Source organism: Protopterus annectens, chromosome 9.part0, assembly GCF_019279795.1.
Source record: "Protopterus annectens isolate FY-2018-M chromosome 9.part0, PAN1.0, whole genome shotgun sequence".
Taxonomy (NCBI): Eukaryota; Metazoa; Chordata; order Ceratodontiformes; family Protopteridae; genus Protopterus; species Protopterus annectens.
Window position 1 is genome coordinate 428766138 of NC_056743.1, and position 22220 is coordinate 428788357.

Sequence of the window (22220 nt, forward strand, 5' to 3'; positions counted from 1 at the left end):
CCCTTCACATCTGGAGGCAGCCCTTACCGTTGGATTTCTAAGTCCTACAGGTCCATAATCCTTGAGTAAACAAAGGCTGTGAAGACCACAGGACAGCAGCATGGCAGCCTCTTCTCTCCCCAGTTTTCAGTAAACTGGATTATTTAATTATTTTATGGTGGCTCGTTCCTTGACTTATTTTTATTTATACTTTGTACTGCTGAGACTTCTGACTATCCAGCTTCTTCCACAGGTCTTGACTTCACTCTTTGCTCCATACTGAGTTTCCACGGCACAGAGGAGAAAGCCATACATATGGGCTCTTATCAAAGCAACCTTGGAGTTGCTTTGATAAGACAAGATGATCAGCTTTAACAATTGGCTCAAGTACTGGTGTCATTCTAAGGGGATCCAATGTCTGTCTGCCTGGGATGACATGTTGGACAAGCCACGCTGCTTCGCAAGGGATGGCTTACACCTGTCACCACTGGGCTTCCGGATATTGGCTAAGGCTCTTGCCACCCCCATAGTGCCTTTTTTAGGCAAGGCTCAAAAGACAAACCCACCTCCTTAGAAAACAAAATGGAAAAAAACTAAGGGTAATGCTGCTCAACGCCAGAAGTCTAAATCTCAAGATGCAGGCACTTGATGCACTCCTCAGCATGGAGAACATCGACATCTGTGCAGTAACTGAAACCTGGTTCTCAAGGCTCCTGAGAGCACCCCAGTGCTACCAGGCTATACCTCGTATCATGCTTTTCGGCCCCAAAACCCGGGCCGAACCACAAAGGGAGGGGAGTGTCCATATTCATCAAGGACACCCACACCTCCAGGTTAGTAGCAACACATGAAGCATCAGAGACCATACAGGTGCAACTAACCATAGGCAAAACTGCTGTACAACTGGTAGCATGTTACAGACCACCCTCCCAATCTCAAGAACCCCACTCAGCCTTCCTGAAGACATTGGAGGATATGAATGTATCACAAAATACCATCATACTGGGAGACTTCAACTACCCAAACATAGATTGGGTACATTATTCTAGCCCTAATACCCTAGCCCAAAGGTTCCTGGAATTCATAAATTCAAATGCACTGGAACAACTGGTCACCTCTCCCACTAGGGGAGATAATATACTAGACCTGATCATCACAAACATGGGGACAAAATGCTCCACAACGGAGTATACCCCTTACTAATGAGATCTGACCACAAACTAATCACCTTGGATATACATATCCCACCTACACCCCCAGCACAAAAGACCACAGTGAAAAACTTCTCAAAAGCAGACTTCACTCTTCTTAAGACTGAGATGGTATCCTTTAAGCCCACTGTGCCAGTGGATACCACATCCCACAATGCCGAATCCTTCACAAATGCTTTCTATGGACATCTCCAAGAATGCATGGATCATGCAATCCCAAACAAATCCAAGTCCCTCTCCACCAAAGGTAAGCATCCTGTCTGGTGGACCTCAGCCATAAACAAATTGTATAACAAAAGAAGGAAGCTACTGCACGTCAGAGCAAAATCCTATGAAGGGAAGACATCTCTGATCAACATTAGCAGAAAACTACGTTCTCTCATAAAAACATCCAAGGCCAACTTTGAGAGAAAAATCGCTAAGGACACTAAAGATCACCACAAAGCCTTCTTCAGCTATGTTAGAAACCTGGGTGGAAACCCTCAGATATGCTCAGAGTTGGTTCAAAACAACAAAAAATACACTGAACCCACAGATATTGCCAACATTCTGGCTGACGGGTTCAGTGCATATTTCTCCACTCCTCCACCCGCAAAAGAAGAAATACTTATCCCAGCTGGATGTGATCCCCCTGTCGGCTCAGATGTCCAAGTGACAACCGCCTAAACAAAGCAAAAAACACAGCATCAATGGGACCTGACGGTATCCCGGGTTGCGTGTTACGTGAACTCCAAGAGGAGCTAAACCCACACATAAAAATGCTATTTAACCTTAGCCTTACTTCGGGATATGTACCTGAACACTGGCGACAGCAACAGTGGTCCCACTCCACAAGGGGTGCCTCTACAGACCCTGGAAACTACCGCTCCATAAGCTTAACCAGCATGGTCTGCAAAGCTATGGAAAGAATCATTATGGAACTCATAAACACAGACATAGGGGACCTACAGACACTTGACCCCACCCAGTTTGGCTTTGTAAAGGGCAGATCCTGTCTTTTAAACCTGGTTGACTTTTTCGAAACAGTCACTAGAGCCATTGATGAGGGCAAAGCAGTCCATACAGCATACCTGGACTTGGCTAAGGCCTTCGACACAATACCCCACTCAGGCATCATAGATAAGCTCAACAGCTTAAAAGTAAACCCTTATGTCATTAGATGGGTTGCAAACTGGCTAAAGGACAGAACCCATAAAGTTAAAATCGCTGGAGCAATGTCAGACTCAAAGCCAGTCACAAGTGGTGTCCCACAGGGATCTGTCCTGGGACCCCTCTTATTCAGCATTTACTTCTCAGATGTTAAAGCAAACATGGGAGGGCTGTGGCTGACAAAGTTCGCAGATGACTGCAAAATAAGCGCCATAGTCAATACACCAGCAGACACACACATCCTACAAAAAGGCCTCACAGAAACGGACAACTGGTGCCAGAGTCACGGCCTTAAACTAAATGCCAAAAAATGTATAGTCATCCCCTTTGGGAAAAACAAAGTACCCACAAATTATCACATAGACAGCAACCCACTGAGTACGGAAAAAGTAATCAGAGACCTAGGGACCCAAGTCGACAGCGACCTCTCATTTGACACCCACATTGCCAAAGTGGTTAGAAAACATTCTACCTTGCACACCTCATCATGAAGGGATTCACATCCAGATCCAAGGATGTCATTGTACCCCTATATTCCTCCCTCATCAGACCCATGATTGAGTACAATACCCCATTTGGTATGTACCTCACCCTGCATTTGCAACAGCTGGAGAGACCACAAAAGTACCTCACCAAGAGGATCAAGGGTCTCCAACATATGTCTTATTCTGCCAGACTAAAGAAACTTCAGCTCTATTCAGTAGCATACTGCCTGTTCAGAGGTGATCTCTGCCTGACGTACAAGGCCATGTCAAATCAGGATCTGATGGACATGCTCCACCTCAAAAAATCCAAATCCATCAGGACCACGAGAGCTAAAGATTTAAACCTCGGCACAAGTATGAATAGGACATGCTGGAGGGATAGATTCATAACCCAGAGGCTTCCCATGCTTTGGAACAAGATCCCAGTTCATATTAGGCAGAGCCCCTCACTGACTCTCTTCAAGAGAAATCTTGATGAGTGGATGGGAGATCGTAAGTTTACCCCAGGGTCACATCTGTGTCACTGCTAGACAGGGGCACAGTAAACTAATTCTATTATATAAGGGGACCTTCATTGTGTCACTACTAGACAGAGGCACAGTATTCTAAATTTATTCTGTACATTTTTGTACCATTTCATGGGGTGGCAAAAGCCACATCACTATGGCTAGGCTTACAAATGCCCCAGGGCAGATAGCCTAGTACTATACTATGAAACTATGAAACTATTAGTGCAATCACTAGCATCCCAGCAGTGTGAGCTTCTGTCATGAAGCCATAACCCCACCTCACCCCACCCCTGCTGCTGATGTGAGAACATGGGTCACCACATGCCTTTCTGTGACACCTCATCATGCAGTCCTTTCTGTTGTCCACATGCTAATGAGAGCTACCATCACCAACATACTGTGTCTAAACCCATGCCCCTAGTCCTAGAAATGTTTGCTGCCTCACAAGCCTTCAGTTGCATGACAGAGATGGTCTGACTTACTGACTCATCTCTGCCTTCTCCAGGATGTGGCAAGCCAGTATCAGCTGCTCACTCCCATCATCCCCTGCATGGCTGTTCCATTGCCTGAGATGCTATTCAGACATGAGTCATGTTGGCCAAGGCTTTATCCTTCTGTGGCACAGTGGTTTCTTTTTTAAGGATTGGCTCTAAGGGCTGGGTCGGTCGGGCTCGGGCGTGAAGCGGGGCTGGGCGCGCGCCGCGGCTGGACGAGGCGTCGCCGGCCCTCGCCGAAAATTTAAAAAAAAAAATTTTTGGGGTGGGAGGATGGCATAATGGTTAAGGTGTTTGCCTTACAAACAGAAGGTGCAGGGTTTGATTCTCACTTGGGTTAAGTGGCAAGGCTTAAAATGGCCTGCAAAGGCAGTTAGCCTAGTACCAGCCTATGAACCTATGAACCTGTTCCAGCGGACTGACAACTCTCCCTGTTGTTTGGAAGTAACATTTAAAGATGGGCCCAGCATCCTCACATCCATGTGTCTCTTTTCACTGGTAGTTGAGCTGCTGTTGGAAGCTGTCACTGGGAATAGGATCAGCTTTCAGGAAGCAGGCAACAAGTTTAATTACCACTAATCTGCTTCATTAACACAATGCTGTGCCTCACTGACTTACTAGCATTCTTTACTGAATTGTCAGATGCTTTGGACTTGGTATGCCATTGATGTTGTTGGGTGCTGCTCAGTGCTTTAGAGAGTTATGACCCAGTGGTGTTTTATTGGACCTTTTATTATAGCAGTGGATCTCATCTGCATCACAAGGTTTAGTATCTGACTGGAAGTCCATATCCAGAGTGTGTTAGTGAATGGTGTGATTTTTCTTGCACTGTGGGTCCATACTGGAGCGTCTATAGTTTCTGTGTTGAGATACTTCCAGTATCTTAATTTCTGATCCCAACAACAGCAAAACTTGTTTTGTTTGTGGCATACATGACCCTAACAAAAGTAGGAGAGCTAGCTAAAAAGTAATAAATACATCAGTTTGCTTAACAGCTGTCAACAGAAAGACAGCAGAAGGAGAAATATCTAATCTAGACAGTTGCTTCATTCCACACTTTAGGGCAGGTAATACTGTCAGCAGCTTTAGTGGGAACATAAGGTGGTCATTGGAGGGAAGCATGATCTCGGTGCCACTGGTTGCAAAACTGTCCAGCAAGCAAACCAGAGCTTAATAGTACCCACAGGTACAAACAGGAGTCCCGCATCTGTTTAAGGAGTGGTCCTGTTCAACCTTATACAGTCACAGAGGTTCTGGATACAACCTCTAAGGATGTGAGGACTTAAATACTTATCTTTCTACTGTCCATTCATAAAATACAGTGTTGCAATTTGATGACCTATTCAGGTATGTCCTAGGTTTAGAAAATGCAAATCTTCATTATTATCTTCATCCCCCCCCTTTTTTCCCATGGGATCAGGATGTCACCAACTCTCCAGTTTATGGGGTCAGGATGTCGCCAACTCTCCAGTTTCTGGGGTCAGGATGTCGCCAACTCTCCAGTTTCTGGGGTCAGGATGTCGCCAACTCTCCAGTTTATGGGGTCAGGATGTCGCCAACTCTCCAGTTTATGGGGTCAGGATGTCGCCAACTCTCCAGTTTCAGTGCTATTTTCATACTTTCGTCGACAGTCGTGGTCGATTGATGCAAGTCTTCTCTCAGACAGTCACATCTTCTTTTCAATTGGAGCTACTTGGGTTTCTGCAGCGATGTCCTTATTTCTTCATCTGTCACACAGTGCGTATCCCACCATCCATCTCGAACACTTCATCTCCGTCTTTAACATCCTCAACTGGCCTGTCTACACTGCCCTTTCTTGTGTAACATACAAAAGTAATGGTCATACCACTGTTTTGTGCACCTTACTTTTCAGCATCTTTGGCATTCCTTTGTCACAGACTACACCTGACATTTTATGCCATTTGGCTGCAGCCCCTCTGATTCTAGCTTTGACCTCCTCACTCAGTCTCCTCATCCACCCCTCCCAGGTACTTGAAGCTTTTAAACTGTTATTTCCTTCCATCTCCATTTTCATCTTCTTCAGATTCCCCCATTTACTGTAATTACAATCTTATCTGTAGTCATTTTCATCCCATGTGCCTTCAGTTTTGCATTCCATTAACGTATCATTTGCTGAAGCTCTTGTTTAGAGTATGCCTGTAATACCATATTGTCTGTACACAGCAACTTTGCTGATCTGTCCCATCTGACCTTTTTGCTAGTGTAGTTCATCACAAGTGTGAACAGCAGTAGACTCTAAGGTGAACCCTGATGCACACCATCTCCCACTGGGAACCCCTCTGAGAGTCCGTACACTGCTCATACTTGTGCCATTGGGTCCTTGTACACAGCCCACACTAATTCAACCACTGTTTCTGGGACTTCATAGTATTGCAGAACTGCCCAATCAGCTGTCGTGTTACTTTATCATATGCTTTCTCCAGGTCTATGAATGCCCATTTGGACTCTCTTTCTCATCATCTAGCATCTTCTCAACTGTCTTTCTCACTGTAAAACATCAGGTCAGTTGTGCTGCATTCTGGTCTGAATGTAAACTGCTTACCTCCCATCTTGCTTTCTTCTACTCTGTTTTCATTTATCAGTCGCTCTGTCCAGAACGTGCATGCAGTGCGACAGGAGTTTGATACCTCTGTACTGTCCACGGTTGTGAATGTCCTCATTGGTCTTTTACACTGGCACTAGAATGCTTATTCTCCAGTCATTAGGGGTATGTTGTTCTCTACTACTATGTGTATCCTAAGGAGCCATTTCCCTCCTAACTCACCATATCACATCTGTTTTTACCTTTTTTCCCAGGTCTGTACTAGGCATATGGACCAGGACATCACTGAGTAGTTTGGCCCAATTACCCCAGAGCACTCACTGTCTGGTTAAGTGACTTTCTTAGAGTTGCAAAGTAGGCAAAGGGAGATTACGGGAATCAAACCCTGAATTCCACGAAGCACATCATTCACATCTCATAGCCGTACTTCTCTACATTAACTGTCAGAACTTTCACACCTAGCTCTAATCATATACATGTTATAAAATGTAACTTAGAAATACAGTTACTTATGACTCTAACTGTATACATGTTATAAAATGTGACTTAAAAGTACGATTCCTTATGTTCTAAGTAACTGTACCTAAATGATTTTCCTTCGTGACATCATTTTCCTTACTGGGCTCCTCCTTTTCTTTCATTGTAGGTTGTGTCTTTGGCAGTACAGCTGTTGTAGTCTTTTCTTCATTCAGAAGCTGATAGAAGTACTCCCTCCATCTGCCTTTGACACCCTGTGGACAACTGAGCTGGCTGCTGCTGGTATCTCTTATGACGGGTGTCTGCTAACCACTTTCTTTATCTTTCTGTTTTTATCTTGCAACTTGATAATAGAGTTTCTTTGTCTCATCTACTGAGTCGCTTTCCATAGGCTGGTAGAATGCTCATGATTTCTTGTCCTTTGCTATTACAACTGCTCTCTCAGCCAACCATTATACCTTCACAGCATGTTCTGTCTTTTCTGTCTCCCACTTTTTCTTGCACTTCTTTCTTTTGATGAAATTCTGGCTTTCTACATTCCAGCAGCAGCTCTCCTTATGTACTGTAATTCCATACCTGGCTCTGCCGCATGTTTGTAATTACAGCTCTCCTTATGTACTGCAATTCCATGCCTGTCTCTGCCGCATGTCTGTAATTACAGCTCTCCTATGTACTGTAATTCCATACCTGGCTCTGCCGCATGTCTGTAATTACAGCTCTCCTTATGTACTGTAATTCCATACCTGGCTCTGCCGCATGTCTGTAATTCCAGCTCTCCTATGTACTGTAATTCCATACCTGGCTCTGCCGCATGTCTGTAATTACAGCTCTCCTTATGTACTGTAATTCCATACCTGGCTCTGCCGCATGTCTGTAATTACAGCTCTCCTTATGTACTGTAATTCCATGCCTGGCTCTGCCGCATGTCTGTAATTACAGCTCCTTATGTACTGTAATTCCATACCTGGCTCTGCCGCATGTCTGTAATTACAGCTCTCCTTATGTACTGTAATTCCATGCCTGGCTCTGCCGCATGTCTGTAATTACAGCTCTCCTATGTACTGTAATTCCATACCTGGCTCTGCCGCATGTCTGTAATTACAGCTCTCATATACTGTAATTCCATGCCTGGCTCTGCCGCATGTCTGTAATTACAGCTCTCCTTATGTACTGTAATTCCATGCCTGGCTCTGCCGCATGTCTGTAATTACAGCTCTCCTTATGTACTGTAATTCCATGCCTGGCTCTGCCGCATGTCTGTAATTACAGCTCTCCTTATGTACTGTAATTCCATGCCTGGCTCTGCCGCATGTCTGTAATTACAGCTCTCCTTATGTACTGTAATTCCATGCCTGGCTCTGCCGCATGTCTGTAATTACAGCTCTCCTTATGTACTGTAATTCCATGCCTGGCTCTGCCGCATGTCTGTAATTACAGCTCTCCTTATGTACTGTAATTCCATGCCTGGCTCTGCCGCATGTCTGTAATTACAGCTCTCCTTATGTACTGTAATTCCATGCCTGGCTCTGCCGCATGTCTGTAATTACAGCTCTCCTTATGTACTGTAATTCCATACCTGGCTCTGCCGCATGTCTGTAATTACAGCTCTCCTTATGTACTGTAATTCCATGCCTGGCTCTGCCGCATGTCTGTAATTACAGCTCTCCTTATGTACTGTAATTCCATGCCTGGCTCTGCCGCATGTCTGTAATTACAGCTCTCTTATGTACTGTAATTCCATGCCTGGCTCTGCCGCATGTCTGTAATTACAGCTCTCCTTATGTACTGTAATTCCATGCCTGGCTCTGCCGCATGTCTGTAATTACAGCTCTCATATGTACTGTAATTCCATGCCTGGCTCTGCCGCATGTCTGTAATTACAGCTCTCTTATGTACTGTAATTCCATGCCTGGCTCTGCCGCATGTCTGTAATTACAGCTCTCCTTATGTACTGTAATTCCATGCCTGGCTCTGCCGCATGTCTGTAATTACAGCTCTCCTTATGTACTGTAATTCCATGCCTGGCTCTGCCGCATGTCTGTAATTACAGCTCTTATGTACTGTAATTCCATACCTGGCTCTGCCGCATGTCTGTAATTACAGCTCTCCTTATGTACTGTAATTCCATGCCTGGCTCTGCCGCATGTCTGTAATTACAGCTCTCCTTATGTACTGTAATTCCATGCCTGGCCTTGCCGCATGTCAGTTCTGTAGTCCTCACACCTGCTGTTTTGAGGTGCTGCCATTCTTCTTCAAGTCTACATATCTCATCTTCCTGAGGCGCTAGAGCCTGAGTACTTCCTTGAACGCTTGTGTTTTCTAGAAAATACAAGTGACACCATAAATGTAAGACCTCTGAGACTATGTTCAACCTAGTAACACAATATATAGGAATAGGTTTATTACAAACATGTATCACAACTTGTAACATGCGGGCTTCAACTGTCTTTGGTGCTAGGTCATTATACATGTTTAAATCCATACTTAATGACAAGATGGGTACATATAATTTCAGTTTTAACATTAAGGGGAGTTCTGCATAAAGGAATAATGTAATATAAATCAAGGCCTTGGGTGGCCTCAGTAATGTTCTCATGTCCAGGATATCCTTATATTTCACACCGTTCAGATTCTAACCCAAAGTTTTTTGGTTCCCCTTTACTTCAGTCACTATCACTGCTACCCACTGCCGCACATCCATGCCAGCTCTGCCAGGTATTCTGTTGTTGCTGAGACTGGTTGTGGATCTTTAGGGCATCCCAGGAGTCTTGACTGTTTGCATTAATTTGGAGCATTTTCTTGTTTTCCCTACTCACTACCCCCCTCCACGATGTTGTGTTTATATCAGAGGGGTGGGCATCCATTGGGCATTTTGCAGTATATCACCTTGCCTTCACAGCAGGATGGTCATGACCAGCCCCACATCCTCTTTGGACCACACACCTCCTATCCCAGTGACACCCCCAGCCTCCACCAGTGAACATTGCAGGATATACCCTTATCACCACCCTCCACATTAGATGATTACACCCATCCCTCCCTGCTACTTTATCAGTTGCCAGAGCTGCCAATTGAATGAGGTTGCCTAGGCCATAGTCAGGGCTTTATCTCTTTGTGCCGCTGAAGCAGCTTCCCAGGTTCTGACCCAAAATACTTTGACCGGTGTTAGGGATGTCCTGTGACAGATCTGCAAATGGACAGATGTGATCAGTGTAATACCGTGATAAGCAAATTAAAATAAAATAAGTCAAATAAAATAAAGAATAAACATACCTTAGGTTCCAGGTCTTTTTAAACCATTCCCCAACATACTTTTTTAATACCACGCATAAATAATGCACATGTTCTTTTGGATTCGCTTTCCTTATTGTTTTAAATTATATTTATTGTTTAATAAATAATTTATTGTTTTATAAAGCAAAATGTGTTTTCAGTGTTTCAGTTGGCAGTCTTGAACAGTTTTCCTGTAAGAACTAAAACAAAATGTATTAACCAAGCATAGCAAAATTGCTCATTTGGGCACATTGCAACTGTGCAAGACCACTCAATCTGCTATCATTACAATCCACCAGTGTCCATGTTCATCAATGGTATCCACTTTGATTGTGTACAGCTCACACATCTGATTGTGATAAAAATGGCATCAGTAAGGTATTCCAAATTGCTTTATACAATTGTAGTAGTTTTGCAAAGCCAGACTAATAACTGTTTAACTTGATCATGACAGTAGGATCAGTCATTTTCTTCAACAGTCAGCCCCTGCAGCCAGCAGTTATCACTACATTGTTGACTATGTGCACCACAGACATCTGATTGTGATAAAAATAACGGTCATAGTAATATATTTCAAGCTTGTTTCACACAAAGTACCCAGTGAAGCCACAATGCAGTCTTCCAACTTAACTTCACACATATGCCCAGTTGTCCTGCAAGTTTAGATTAATTGTTTTAAAAGATGACAACAGGGTGAGGTATTTCCATCCACAGACAGCCCCCTTCCCAGCAGTTATAGCCATTATAACCACTCTGTGTGCACTGGAGACATCTGATTGAGATAAAAAGTAATGACAATGCCAAATGTATTTCAATTTTATAAATAAGCGAAAATAGTAAAAGGGGGAACAAAGTCCCAAAATAAGAAACAATTTTTAAATGCATCTCTTAATTCATTTAAAAAGTTAATAGAAAACAAAATGTTCTGCATCAACGTGCTGTTTCTGAACAATAAGTACGAAATCAGTGTCTGCCATTATTAACTGTGTATAATCATTGGTGATTTGTAAAGTTTCTGGATTTTATTTTGGTACGTTAGAGCAAAATATGGGGAAAAAATCCAGGCATGCTTTGCAAAATCAGACAATTGAGATGTGCAGTACTAACTTCTTCATAAAAATGTCATTAGTCCTGCGAAGCCAGAACAGCGGTCAAAACACAGAAGTCATTGTCATACAAACACAGGGCCTGTGCCTAGCAATTAGAGCCACTCTGGAAATGAGGATAACAAGTTTTGTATTACCATGCTCTTTGTCAACAATGTGTAAAACTCTGTCTGGCATTACTGATTGACTTTAATCCTCGGCAGTTTACCAGAAAATCATTTTTTTTAAGGAAAGCAGGAAAGAGGCAAAATCAAAAAAAACTTGAGAGGTATGGTACCAACATGCCTCATAAAAATCACAGTAGTCCTGCAAACCTGCCAATATCTAGTTGCCCGCCAATATTTGAAAACAACCACAGCTGCTGCTGTTTTGACTGCAGCAACCATCCCTTTTGTGTGTAATATTTCCAGGTTTTCTGCTCCAGCAAAGAGAAAAAAGTCTGCTAAATAATTGGTTAAGTTCCTTCACCTCTTGAGTGTGCTGCAGGTTTGGCTGCTTTCAGCAATGACTCTGCAGGCCATTTGTCTATTTATTTATTAAGTACAGAGATGTGGTGTTTTCCCCTAAATAAATAGAAACATGGTGTGCTGTTCCACTCTTCAAATCAATGCATTTGCAGCGTTCTAGTCCTGTACTGACCACTGGACCCTTTTTAGTGTGGCCCCCTGGCAGCTGCCCAAATTGCCGCAATTATAATCCACCACTGGCTGAAGTAACCCAAAGGAACTTCGGAGTCAGTAGGTGGTACCATGTCAAACTTTACTTCCATGGCCTCCAAGAAGGCAGATTACACTGAATAGCTCTCAAGTTCCTGTGTTCACACAGTATGCAATTTCCTTTTTTGTTAAATTTGGCCAGCATAATTTGTATCCACAAATTGTCACTAAAGTGTCTTTTGTACACCAAAATATTACCTTAATGGCCCCTGTCATGACATTCATTGTGTGCGTGTGTGTGTGGGGGGGGGTGCGTGTGTGGGTGTGGGTCTGTGAGTGTGTGTGTGTGTGAGTGAGTGTGTGTGTGTGTGTGTGTGTGAGTGAGTGGGTGTGTGTGTGTGTGAAACAATATCTCCTTGTTGTTTAATGAGAATACAGAAAAATTCAACATGATGTTCTTCATCTCACATTGCTGCAGTCCTAACACCAGGGTAGTCCGCTGTCCCAGTCGGCCCGAATACCAAAGTATAAGGCTGACGTCGGTCAAGGCGCATTTGACTGACATCAGAACGTCAGGGTACAAATGCGCATGACCGACGTCATATCCCCAGTCTTTTTTGCCGCATGGTCCGATGCAGAAGCAGTATTGCGAGTGCAGGTTGGCGTTCTGAAATTTTCTGAAGTCGGAGTTTCAGACCGAATCAAAGTTGGCTAAGTACCCGTTGGGAATATTTTGGTTTTTCTTGCCTCAGTATTTAACCGGATGTCAGAAAAAGTGAATAACTGTATTTCTTGTGGGAAACAGATACCTCATAGAGATTACCATACATTGTGTATACCTTGCTTAGGGCCTGAGCACGACGTTGTTGGCTGTCGCTCTTGTGCTAGATTTAACAAACGCACTATTAAGAGAAGATTAGATTGTGCCAGGTTAGTTTTGGGAAGCGTTGTAATTACAACATGCCGCCGGATGCTCCGGCCTTGGCCGCCTAAAAAAAAGGACAAAGCAGCTAGTTTGGTGGAAGAACCGTCTGTCCTGGACGCCGGTTCTTTAGAGGCTGTGGAGCCGGTGGTTCTACCAGAAGTTCCTTTGGATTCTCAGGGTGAGACTTTACTGTTACAAGATGTGTCCTCTCAGGAGGTAGGCCAGGCTGAAGGGGCTTCTCAGGTAGCTGTTCTCCCTCCCTTCCTAAGGTGGTTAGGCCCTCCCTTCTGTTTCCAAGGCTCCTTCTAGAGGTAGGCCAGGGTTAACTTCAGTGGGGTCTCCCTAGTTCTTCAGGGTCTCTGCCTAAGAAACATATGCTTAAAATGGCAGTAGATTTGATTTCTATGATTAGTGGTTCTTTACCCCCTGATAAGAGGCCTAGGGAGGAACCGGAGCTTGAAAGTTTTGAGCAGTGTTCGGAGGCTTCTGAGTCTCGGGCAGAAGACATGCAGGAGAATCGTCCTTATTCAGATTCTGATGAAGATGACTCAACACCTTGGGCTTCTCCTCCTGAGAATTTTTCTGTTTCAGCCACCCTTCTATCCATGACGCAGCATTTTAAATGCGAAGGTCAAGTTTTCTCTGATTCTACGAGAAGGCTTAGGGAATTTGTGTTTGTACCCCAGCAAAGGCCTTTAGCTATACCCCGTGTTCTGTATCTGGTAGAGGATGTTTTGCAGAGGCTTCCTGAACCCTGATTCTTTGCCTCCTGCCCCAGTTAAACCGGACAGGTATTATAGGGTGCCTGAAGCTCATAAGTATCTTTTTAAGAGTCCCAGGGCAGACCCAGAAACTGTTTCTCAGGGCCCTAAAGGTGTTAAGGCTTCTGTTGTTAAAAATCCTGTTCCTTCTGATAGAGGCAAGGGCTTTGGATAGATGGGGGAAAAAGGTGTATACTTCTTCCACTTTAGCCATGAGGGCTTTGAATTGCCAGTTTCACATGTTGAAATACCAAAATTACCTCCTTTCACAATTGAAGTCTAAGGTAGATGCTCTGGCGGAAGGTATTGAGTGTAAAGAGTTGCAGGATTTAGTTCACGTTTCTGAACAAGTGGGTAAGCATTCCTTGCAATGTGGTTTTGATGCTGTACAGGCCTCTTCGAGGGTGGCAGCCACTGGTTCTGTTCTTCGCAGGCACGCCTGGCTCAAGGATCAGAATTTAGCTGAACATGTAAAGACAAGGATTTTAGATGCTCCTTTACAATCTGATGTGTTATTTGGTGCCTGTGGACGCAGTTTTAAAGAAAATGGAGGACAAGGCTAAGTCTATGCAGACTGTTAAAGATTTTTGCAGGTTCAGCCTCCAAAGTTTAGTAGAAATTGGCCTACTAAGGGGTGGACTTATCCTTCTTATGATTCTCAGTCTAGGGGTAGATCTAGACGTGGTAGGGGCAGAGCTCAAGGTTCTTTTAGGCCTAGAGCAGGCAGTTCGCCTGCCCAGTCTTCTGGTGAGGGCAGGGGTCAGTCCTTTCGTAAGCAGACCCAATGACTTGCCTTTTCAGCTGCCAGAGCCTTCTCGCCTGGCAGCACCTTTGGGAGGAAGGCTGGCACTTTTCAAAGAAAACTGGAGTGTTATTACCCAAGACAGATGGGTATTGGATATCGCTCACCACGGTTACAGGTTTTATTTCCATACCTTGCCTCCTTTCAAAGGCATGCCAGACATTCCTCCTCTACAAAGAAAAGAGGCTCACAAGCAAATTTCTCTGTTGCTCCAGATAGGGGCCATTCAGCCGGTTCCTGTGCCAGAAAGGGGCCTAGGATTTTATTCTCGCCTGCTCCTAGTACCAAAAAAGGGGAACACGTGGAGACCAATTTTGGATTTGTCTATCCTCAACACTTATTTGGACATTCCCAAGTTCAAAATGTTGACGTTACAACAGCTTTTACCTCTGCTGGGCAAAGATCACTGGATGGTAACTTTAGATCTCAAGGAGGCTTACTTTCATGTGCCTATCAGACTCAGTTGCAGGAAGTATCTGCGTTTTCGAGCTGGAAATTCCCATTATCAGTTCTCTGCATTGCCCTTTGGCTTATCTACTGTGCCCAGAGTATTCACAAAAGTTCTGGCTCCAGTTGTAGCTTTTTTCAGGCTAAAAGGAATACAAATCTATCCTTACTTGGACGACTGTCTGATTCTGGTTCAAGAAAAGGACGAGCTTCTTCAGCATCTGGATTATGTGATAGCAGTGCTAAGATGCCTGGGGTATTCTGTGAACGAAATAAAGTCCAGTCTAGTACCCTCTCAAGACATGTGCTTTCTGGGTGTGAGACTGAATACAGCAGCCCAGATGGCCTTTTTAACCCCGGACAAACAAAAGAGTCTATCCCTTTACTTCCATCAACTATCTCATCAGTCCGTGCTGACTGCAAGGACAGTCCTTCAAGCATTAGGGTTCATGGCATCTTGTATTCTGGTGCTTCCCAATGCCAAACTGCATATGAGGAAGCTACAATGGTATCTCAAAAATGTATGGACACAGCACTGCCAGGATCTGGACACTGTCATTCAAATAATGCCTTGCATTCAAAAGGAATTTTTGTGGTGGGCTCAGGAATGTCACCTAAACAAGGGACTCTCTGTGACCCGGCCAGAGGCGAGTCAGATTCTAACGACAGATGCCTCAGACATAGCTTGGGAGCTCATCTGAATGGAAAGTGGATACAAGACAAGTGGCCTGCCAGACTACAGCATCTACATATCAACATGAAGGAGATGTTAGCAGTCCAGTTTGCATTGAAGGCTTTCAAGGAGTTACTTCTTCCAGGGCAGGTGTTGATTCTAACAGATAACACAACTGTCATGTGGTACATCAACAAGCAAGGGGGAACACATTCTTATCCTCTATGCAGGCAAGCAATGATTTTGTGGGAGACTGCGCTCAGCTTGCAACTAAATCTTCAGGCAAGGTTTCTGCCGGGAGCACAGAACTCCTTAGCAGATGTGTTAAGCAGGCAAATCATGGATCCCCACGAGTGGAAACTGGATCTTCATGTATTTCAAAATTGACAGTGTCATGGGGAACTCCAGACATAGATCTGTTCGCTTCTCCACTAAACCACCAGCTGCCAAAGTTTTGCACGAAAAGTTATCATCACACAGCTTGGAAAGTGGATGCTCTTTCATTCAGTTGGGAAAATCTTCATGTGTATGCCTTTCCACCTCTGCCTCTCCTCCCAAAGGTACTCCTAAAGGTCAGACAAGACAAGCCAAGGATGATTTTGATAGCTCCAGATTGGCCTCGGCAACACTGGTACCCATTACTGAGGAATCTGGTAAGGAAGCCTCCATGGCCTTTACCTTTGATTCCACACCTTTTGTCTCAGAGGGACGGTCATCTACTCAATGTCAAGCTTCACTCTCTTCATCTAACAGCCTGGCATATTCTGTTTTGAACCACAGCAGGTCTCAACTTCCTCAACAAGTTTTGAATGTGATTATGGAAGCCAGAAGACCTAGTACACGTAAAGTGTATGCAGAAAAATGGAAGAGATTTTTATTTTGGAGTGCAGCAAAGGATTTGGATGTTTCTGAGCCTAATTTGAGTGTGGCTCTTCAATATCTTACTGAGCTATTGGACAAAGGTTTGTCTTTCTCTTCCATTAAGATTCATGCTGCAGCAATTTCAGCTCACTTTGCTTGTGACCCACCATTGTTTTCTCATCCTTTGTTCAAGCAATTTCTTAGAGGGGCAAAGAATATAAGACCCCCACGAAGAGCTCCTACTCCTGCTTGGGACCTCAATTTTGTGTTGGAGAAACTTACTCTACAACCTTTTGAGCCTGCGGCTACTGCTGAGTTGAAATACTTGTCATGGAAGACTGCTTTTTTGTTGGCCATTACTTCTGCAAGAAGGGTTTCTGAATTGCAGGCCCTTATGGCGGTGGAGCCTTTTGATTTTTCATAAGGATAGGGTATCATTACGTACTAATCCTTCATTTATGCCTAAGGTGGTTTCTAGTGTGGCTTTAAACCAAACTATTCATTTGCCTACTTTTTATGCAGATCCCCAAAATAGGGGGGAAAAGATTTTGCACACTTTAGATGTACACAGGCAGTTGCGTTATTATTTAAGCAGGACTAGGGATTTTAGGCAGTCTCAGCAGTTGTTTGTTTCTTTTGCTTTGAGTTCTCAGGGCAAGCCTGTGTCAAAACAAACTATTTCTAAGTGGATTGGGTTTTGCATTGCATTCTGTTACTCCCATCATGGCAAAGAGATTCCAGCTGGGATTAGGCCTCATTCCACTAGGGCTACTGCCACTTCAACAGCATTTCTAAGGGGGGTGGCAACTAAGGATATTTTGGAGGCAGCTACTTGGAGTTCAGTGCATACTTTCTCCAAGCATTACCACCTTCCTCTCTATTCTAAGTCCAGGGCTGGTTTTGCCACTGCTGTGTTGCAGGGCATTTTGGCAGCTCCTGCTTCATTATAGCTTAGCCATCCTCCCTTACCTCTGCTTTGGGATTCTACCCAAGTGTTAGGACTGCAGCAATGTGAGATGAAGAACATAGTACAGTTTTGTACCTACCATAAATGTAGATGTTCAAGATCCACATTGCTGCAGTCCAATTCCTCCCTCCTTCCCTCTGTGTTTAGGGGTGGTTGTGTGGGTGAGGTTCTATTTTTGTACATTTGTATATATTGTACATATTTTAGGCACAGGAGTGTTTTGGTGTTTTTGGTTTTGGCCTTATCTTTTAGGGTCTTCTGACATCTGGGGCAAGAAAAGACTGAGGATATGGCGTCGGTCATGCGCATTTGTACCCTGACGTTCTGATGTCAGTCAAATGCGCCTTGACCGACGTCAGCCTTATACTTTGGTATTCGGGCCGACTGGGACAGCGGACTACCCTGGTGTTAGGACTGCAGCAATGTGGATCTTCGAACATCTACATTTATGGTAGGTACAAAACTGTACTTTTAGAAGCCCTACTTCTCAATCTTCTAACTCACCCTTCTGCCAAACTCACTACTATCCACCCTGAAACCAGTTCTCACCTGCTTTTCCTTAATTTTGTATTTAGTCTTAGCTCATCCATTGTATCTTAGTATTACAACAAGTCTATATGGTGACAAAAGGCTTCTGTATAGTATGCAGTGTCTCTTACACCATTGTTACTTACCTGCCTGCAGCCCTTAATGATTTCCCTGCTACCACCACCTTAGGGCTCCACTCCTGTCTGCTTCCAGCATCTCTTCTGACTCAGATGCAGTGGCAGATATCTTGTTAATTTTTTTGTAGCAAGTATAACCACAAGTGATACCAATTTGTGTAGCTACAGTGCACTTTGGCCCCAGAGCTGTGACCCAAGATTCTGACTCTTTTTTTTTTTTTTTTGGATGCAAATGCTAAGTGGTTCGTTATTTCATTTTTTTAGCCCAAGCATTTTACCACCAGTCCATATCAGTGCCCCGTATTCAGAAGCAACTCACTGGTTCAAGGGCATGTATTGCGCATGTGCAGATGAATTCATCCACCCAAGTTTAAACAAATATGTGCAGTAGCATTTTAAGTACTTTGTTGGGAAAAACAGATACTTCTAAAGTTAACAAGTAATGCTCATAACATAAGCTAATGAAAATGAGTTAGCAGTGCTAAATTTAACAAAATTACTTTGCCATCAAGAATCTTATTGCTACATTTTTGTAAAATGGTGATCATGATTGCCTTTGCTGCTGACAGAATTGGGTCTGCCTGAAGTTATGGGACCTGGACGGCTGTCCAGATTGCAGATGTTACAATCCACCATTGGGTCTGTCCATCAAATGCAAATGACTGGCAAACATACCTCATGGGAAGGCTTAAGCAGAAACAAGCATGCAGTACCCAGTAGCAGAATATCTGCAGATAAGTAAAAAGGAGTACATTATTAAAAAGGGTTTATCCTGTTTGTCCTTCAATGTCCATTTACATTGTGAATGTTGCTTATTCTGTCATTTAGTAGTTGTCAGGGAGGTCCTGTTGTATATGTCCTCTATCCATACACAACTAGTTTACCAATAAGGAGTTTGGCTGCATTTTCATTCCCAGTACTTACATGGCTGTTGCCGTTCTCTGTAATAAATTAGATCTGATTTTAATGACTGGTAATATTAAAAATAACTAGTGGACGGCATGCCTACCACCATATATGACAGATTGACTCCCTCTGTGGAAACACTAGCAGCATACAGTGTGCCATTCAGCGCTTTCCTACTGCAGGCAGAGTAAATGTTAGGCTAGTGTACCTTCTACGGATGCCTGCAAGCATCTTCCAATGGCAGCGCAGTCTTAAAGGGAATGTCATTAAAATGGAGTTTCCAGCAGCGTGTCAGCCTACTAGTTAAGTTTTTACTAACAGACTGAACATGTTAATTTTTAGTGTTCATTAACTCTGATGTCACTCTTAGCCACAGCAGAGCAGCCACATTTCACAGAATTGAATGGCACATTGTATTCATTTCATTGTAAGTACACTGGAGCTGAAAGATTAACTCTGTGCAGTTATAGAAATGCACCGGTAAAGCCCCACCATCATTTGAAGTCACACAATTTGCAGAAATTCAAAACTAAAATAAGTACACATATGTGCATATAAATTAATAAATGAGTTATGAAAAGCTTTTAGCAGGAAGACCAGGTTCTGTCAGTTGGAAGCCATAGGCTAGTAGTTATTTTTTCAGGATGGGCAGATGTTGCAAAGCATGTTATTTTATTTTATTATTGTTATTTTTTTTTTAAGATGTCTTGTATATAAGCCTATTAATCCTGGGACTGGTGATCTCTGCTGTATCTGTTGTCATCTGCAACCATTAACTTCACTGTGATATACTTCCATGCCTGCTGTTCACTGTGCCTGACCTCTGACACTTTTTCCTTTCTTTATTTTAGATTATTCTGAACTTCACCACCATGGACATATACAGGAGTAATATTTGCTGGTATGATTACGTTGAAGTGAGGGATGGTTACTCAGTCAAGGCTCCATTGCATGGTACGTACCAACAAACCTGTGTTTACATTTGTGCTACTGTTTGCAACACAGAGCTTTATTTAGCAAGTCCACGTGTCATACTCCCAGCAGGGGCACAAATAGATGTGTTAACCTCTATATATTGGACAACGTATCCACACTCAAATACTTTTGTATTATAACTTCCTGCATTTGTGTTAGAAATTGAGGACAATATCTTCTGTTTTAGTGATGATGATGTCGAGGAGGAGGATGATGGTGATGATGATGTCGATGCTGTCATACTATATTTCATTTCCTTGATGGAAGAAGGAGACTAGAAGCCTGTGTGGCCTGATCCTGTGCAGCCAACTTTTTGCATTTCCTCCTGTGCCATCTTCCTGTTATCTATTGTCCATCTGTCTCGTGCCTTTTTGAATGCTTCCATCGATTCCCTCTTTTCCATCTGTTGTGGTAGTCTGCACCATCAGTCCACACCCTTGTTGGACCTTATATTCTGCTGCCTCCCCTTCCTCCATCATTTGCCTTTTTTCTTATCAGGAAGATTGCTGTACATCTCTCTGGAATGATCTTATGTGCCCATATCATGTCCTTCCATTCTCTTCTGAACTGAAGTAAGAACAGCTTTAGATCCTATACTCTCTGTTCATATCCTTTTCTCTCCAACCCATGCTCCTTTTTGATAGATTTCATCTGGACTTCTTCCAGCACTCTGATGTCCCTCTCCTTATATGGACTCCAGGACTGCATACAGTACTTAAGGTGTGGCTGGACCAGGGCCGGGTATATCAGAAGCATTACCTGTTCCCCTGAAGATACACCCCAGAATTCTGTTGGGTGTTATAACTGCCAGTTGACCACACTCCTAGTGGTCCACTCCAGGTGTGACTAGTGCTCCGAGTTCATTTTCTTGTTCTTTTGACAAAAGGTCTCCTGTCCTTAGCTGATGTGTCATCCCCAAATTGCTTTAGATCTGGCCAGTGCTTTTCACGTGTTTGCTCTTAACCTCAGCTTACACATTTCAGATCACTTTATCAGCCTTTCTGGTTCCTTTCCTCAATCTTCCATTGAGGTCCCTAATTTTGTGATGTCCTCAGAGAAGCCTGTCCTCTTCTCATTCCCCTCAGGTATGTCCGAAGGGGGCACATTGAAGAGTACCGATTCAAGGCCCATCCCTGACGTTCTCCTGCAGTCACTTTCCTTATTCTTGCTGATGTCAGTCTGTCTGTAATCTTCTGTATCTTAACATTCAGCTGCCCTGTATAATCATGTAGTATGGACATTAACCTACAACCCTTTTCTGGCAGCACTCGTGTGGGCCTGAGTCAGAGGGCTTGCTGAAGTCCAGCTGTATCACATCTGCCCATACACCCTTGTCCGGTTCATTGTGTAACTGTCAGGAAATTGGATCAGGTTTGTCTGACAGTTCTTTCTTGCAATGAACCCATGTTACTTGTTCTCCTTCAAGACAGCAGCTGGACTTTCCCTCAGAAATTCTGTTATGTGAAAAGGCCCGGATTTTATGCACCTGTCTCTTATTGAACAAGGTTGTCATAGTTGGTCAGTCCTCAAGTATTTCTGCAGTGACTAGTAATCTGTTGAAAACCTCAGTGAGGGAATCTGTTAGCACACCAACCAGATTCCTTAGACTTTTGAAAGCAGTCCATTTAGTCACTGTGCTTTACCTTTCTTTAAGGAAGCCATTTCCCTGTGACCCTCCTCTCTCTCCATCCTGGTATCTGTTCTACCGCCCTCCCAGCATGACCCCTTCCTCTTGCTTTCCTCTGTAAAGTCTGAAACAAAGAACTCATTTAGTGCCTCTTCTATTTCAGTTTTCTGTAGTCTTCTGCCTAATATTGCTCAGCCTGGCTGTATCTTTCTCTCTCCATTTGTTCTTTTTGATGTGCTCTTGAATGAGTCTTTGTTTTCTTAACCCTTTCTGCCAACGCCCTTTTTGTCTGTCCCTTTGGGGTCCTCACCACTTCCTTTGTTGCCTTTCTGGTTGCCTTCTTCTACTGTGCCTCCTTCACCTCCCTTCTCCTTTCCTACCACCTCCTATATCCCCTGTTTTTGACCTAATCACTAGCTTTACCTTGCTGTGTAGCCACAATTACTTTCTCCTCTTCTTTTGATTATTCTGAAACCGTTGCCCATAACCCTGATTATTGCATCCCATTCCCATAACTTACTTACTCTTCCCCATTTTGTTCCTAGTCCTCTAGCAACCCTTGTCCTCTAAAGACCCACATAATCAATATTGTACTGGGATGGCAGCATGAAGATTGTTGTTGTTATCTTTACTAACAATCTTCCTACTGCAACTCACTTGCCTCCATAGTTCAATATGCGGATGATTCCACCCCGATTTGTGCTGCCCC

General features: G+C 43.6%; 1 protein-coding gene across 1 annotated transcript in view; it reads left to right on the forward strand.

The window, feature by feature from the left end:
* The window catches only part of BMP1 (bone morphogenetic protein 1), a 1811822-nt gene that overhangs the window by 1364614 nt on the left and 424988 nt on the right, over window positions 1–22220 (forward strand). The window contains exon 9 of the mRNA XM_044082969.1: window positions 19761–19863. Coding sequence (XP_043938904.1) covers window positions 19761–19863 — 103 coding nt within the window. The remainder of the gene's footprint in view (window positions 1–19760; window positions 19864–22220) is intronic.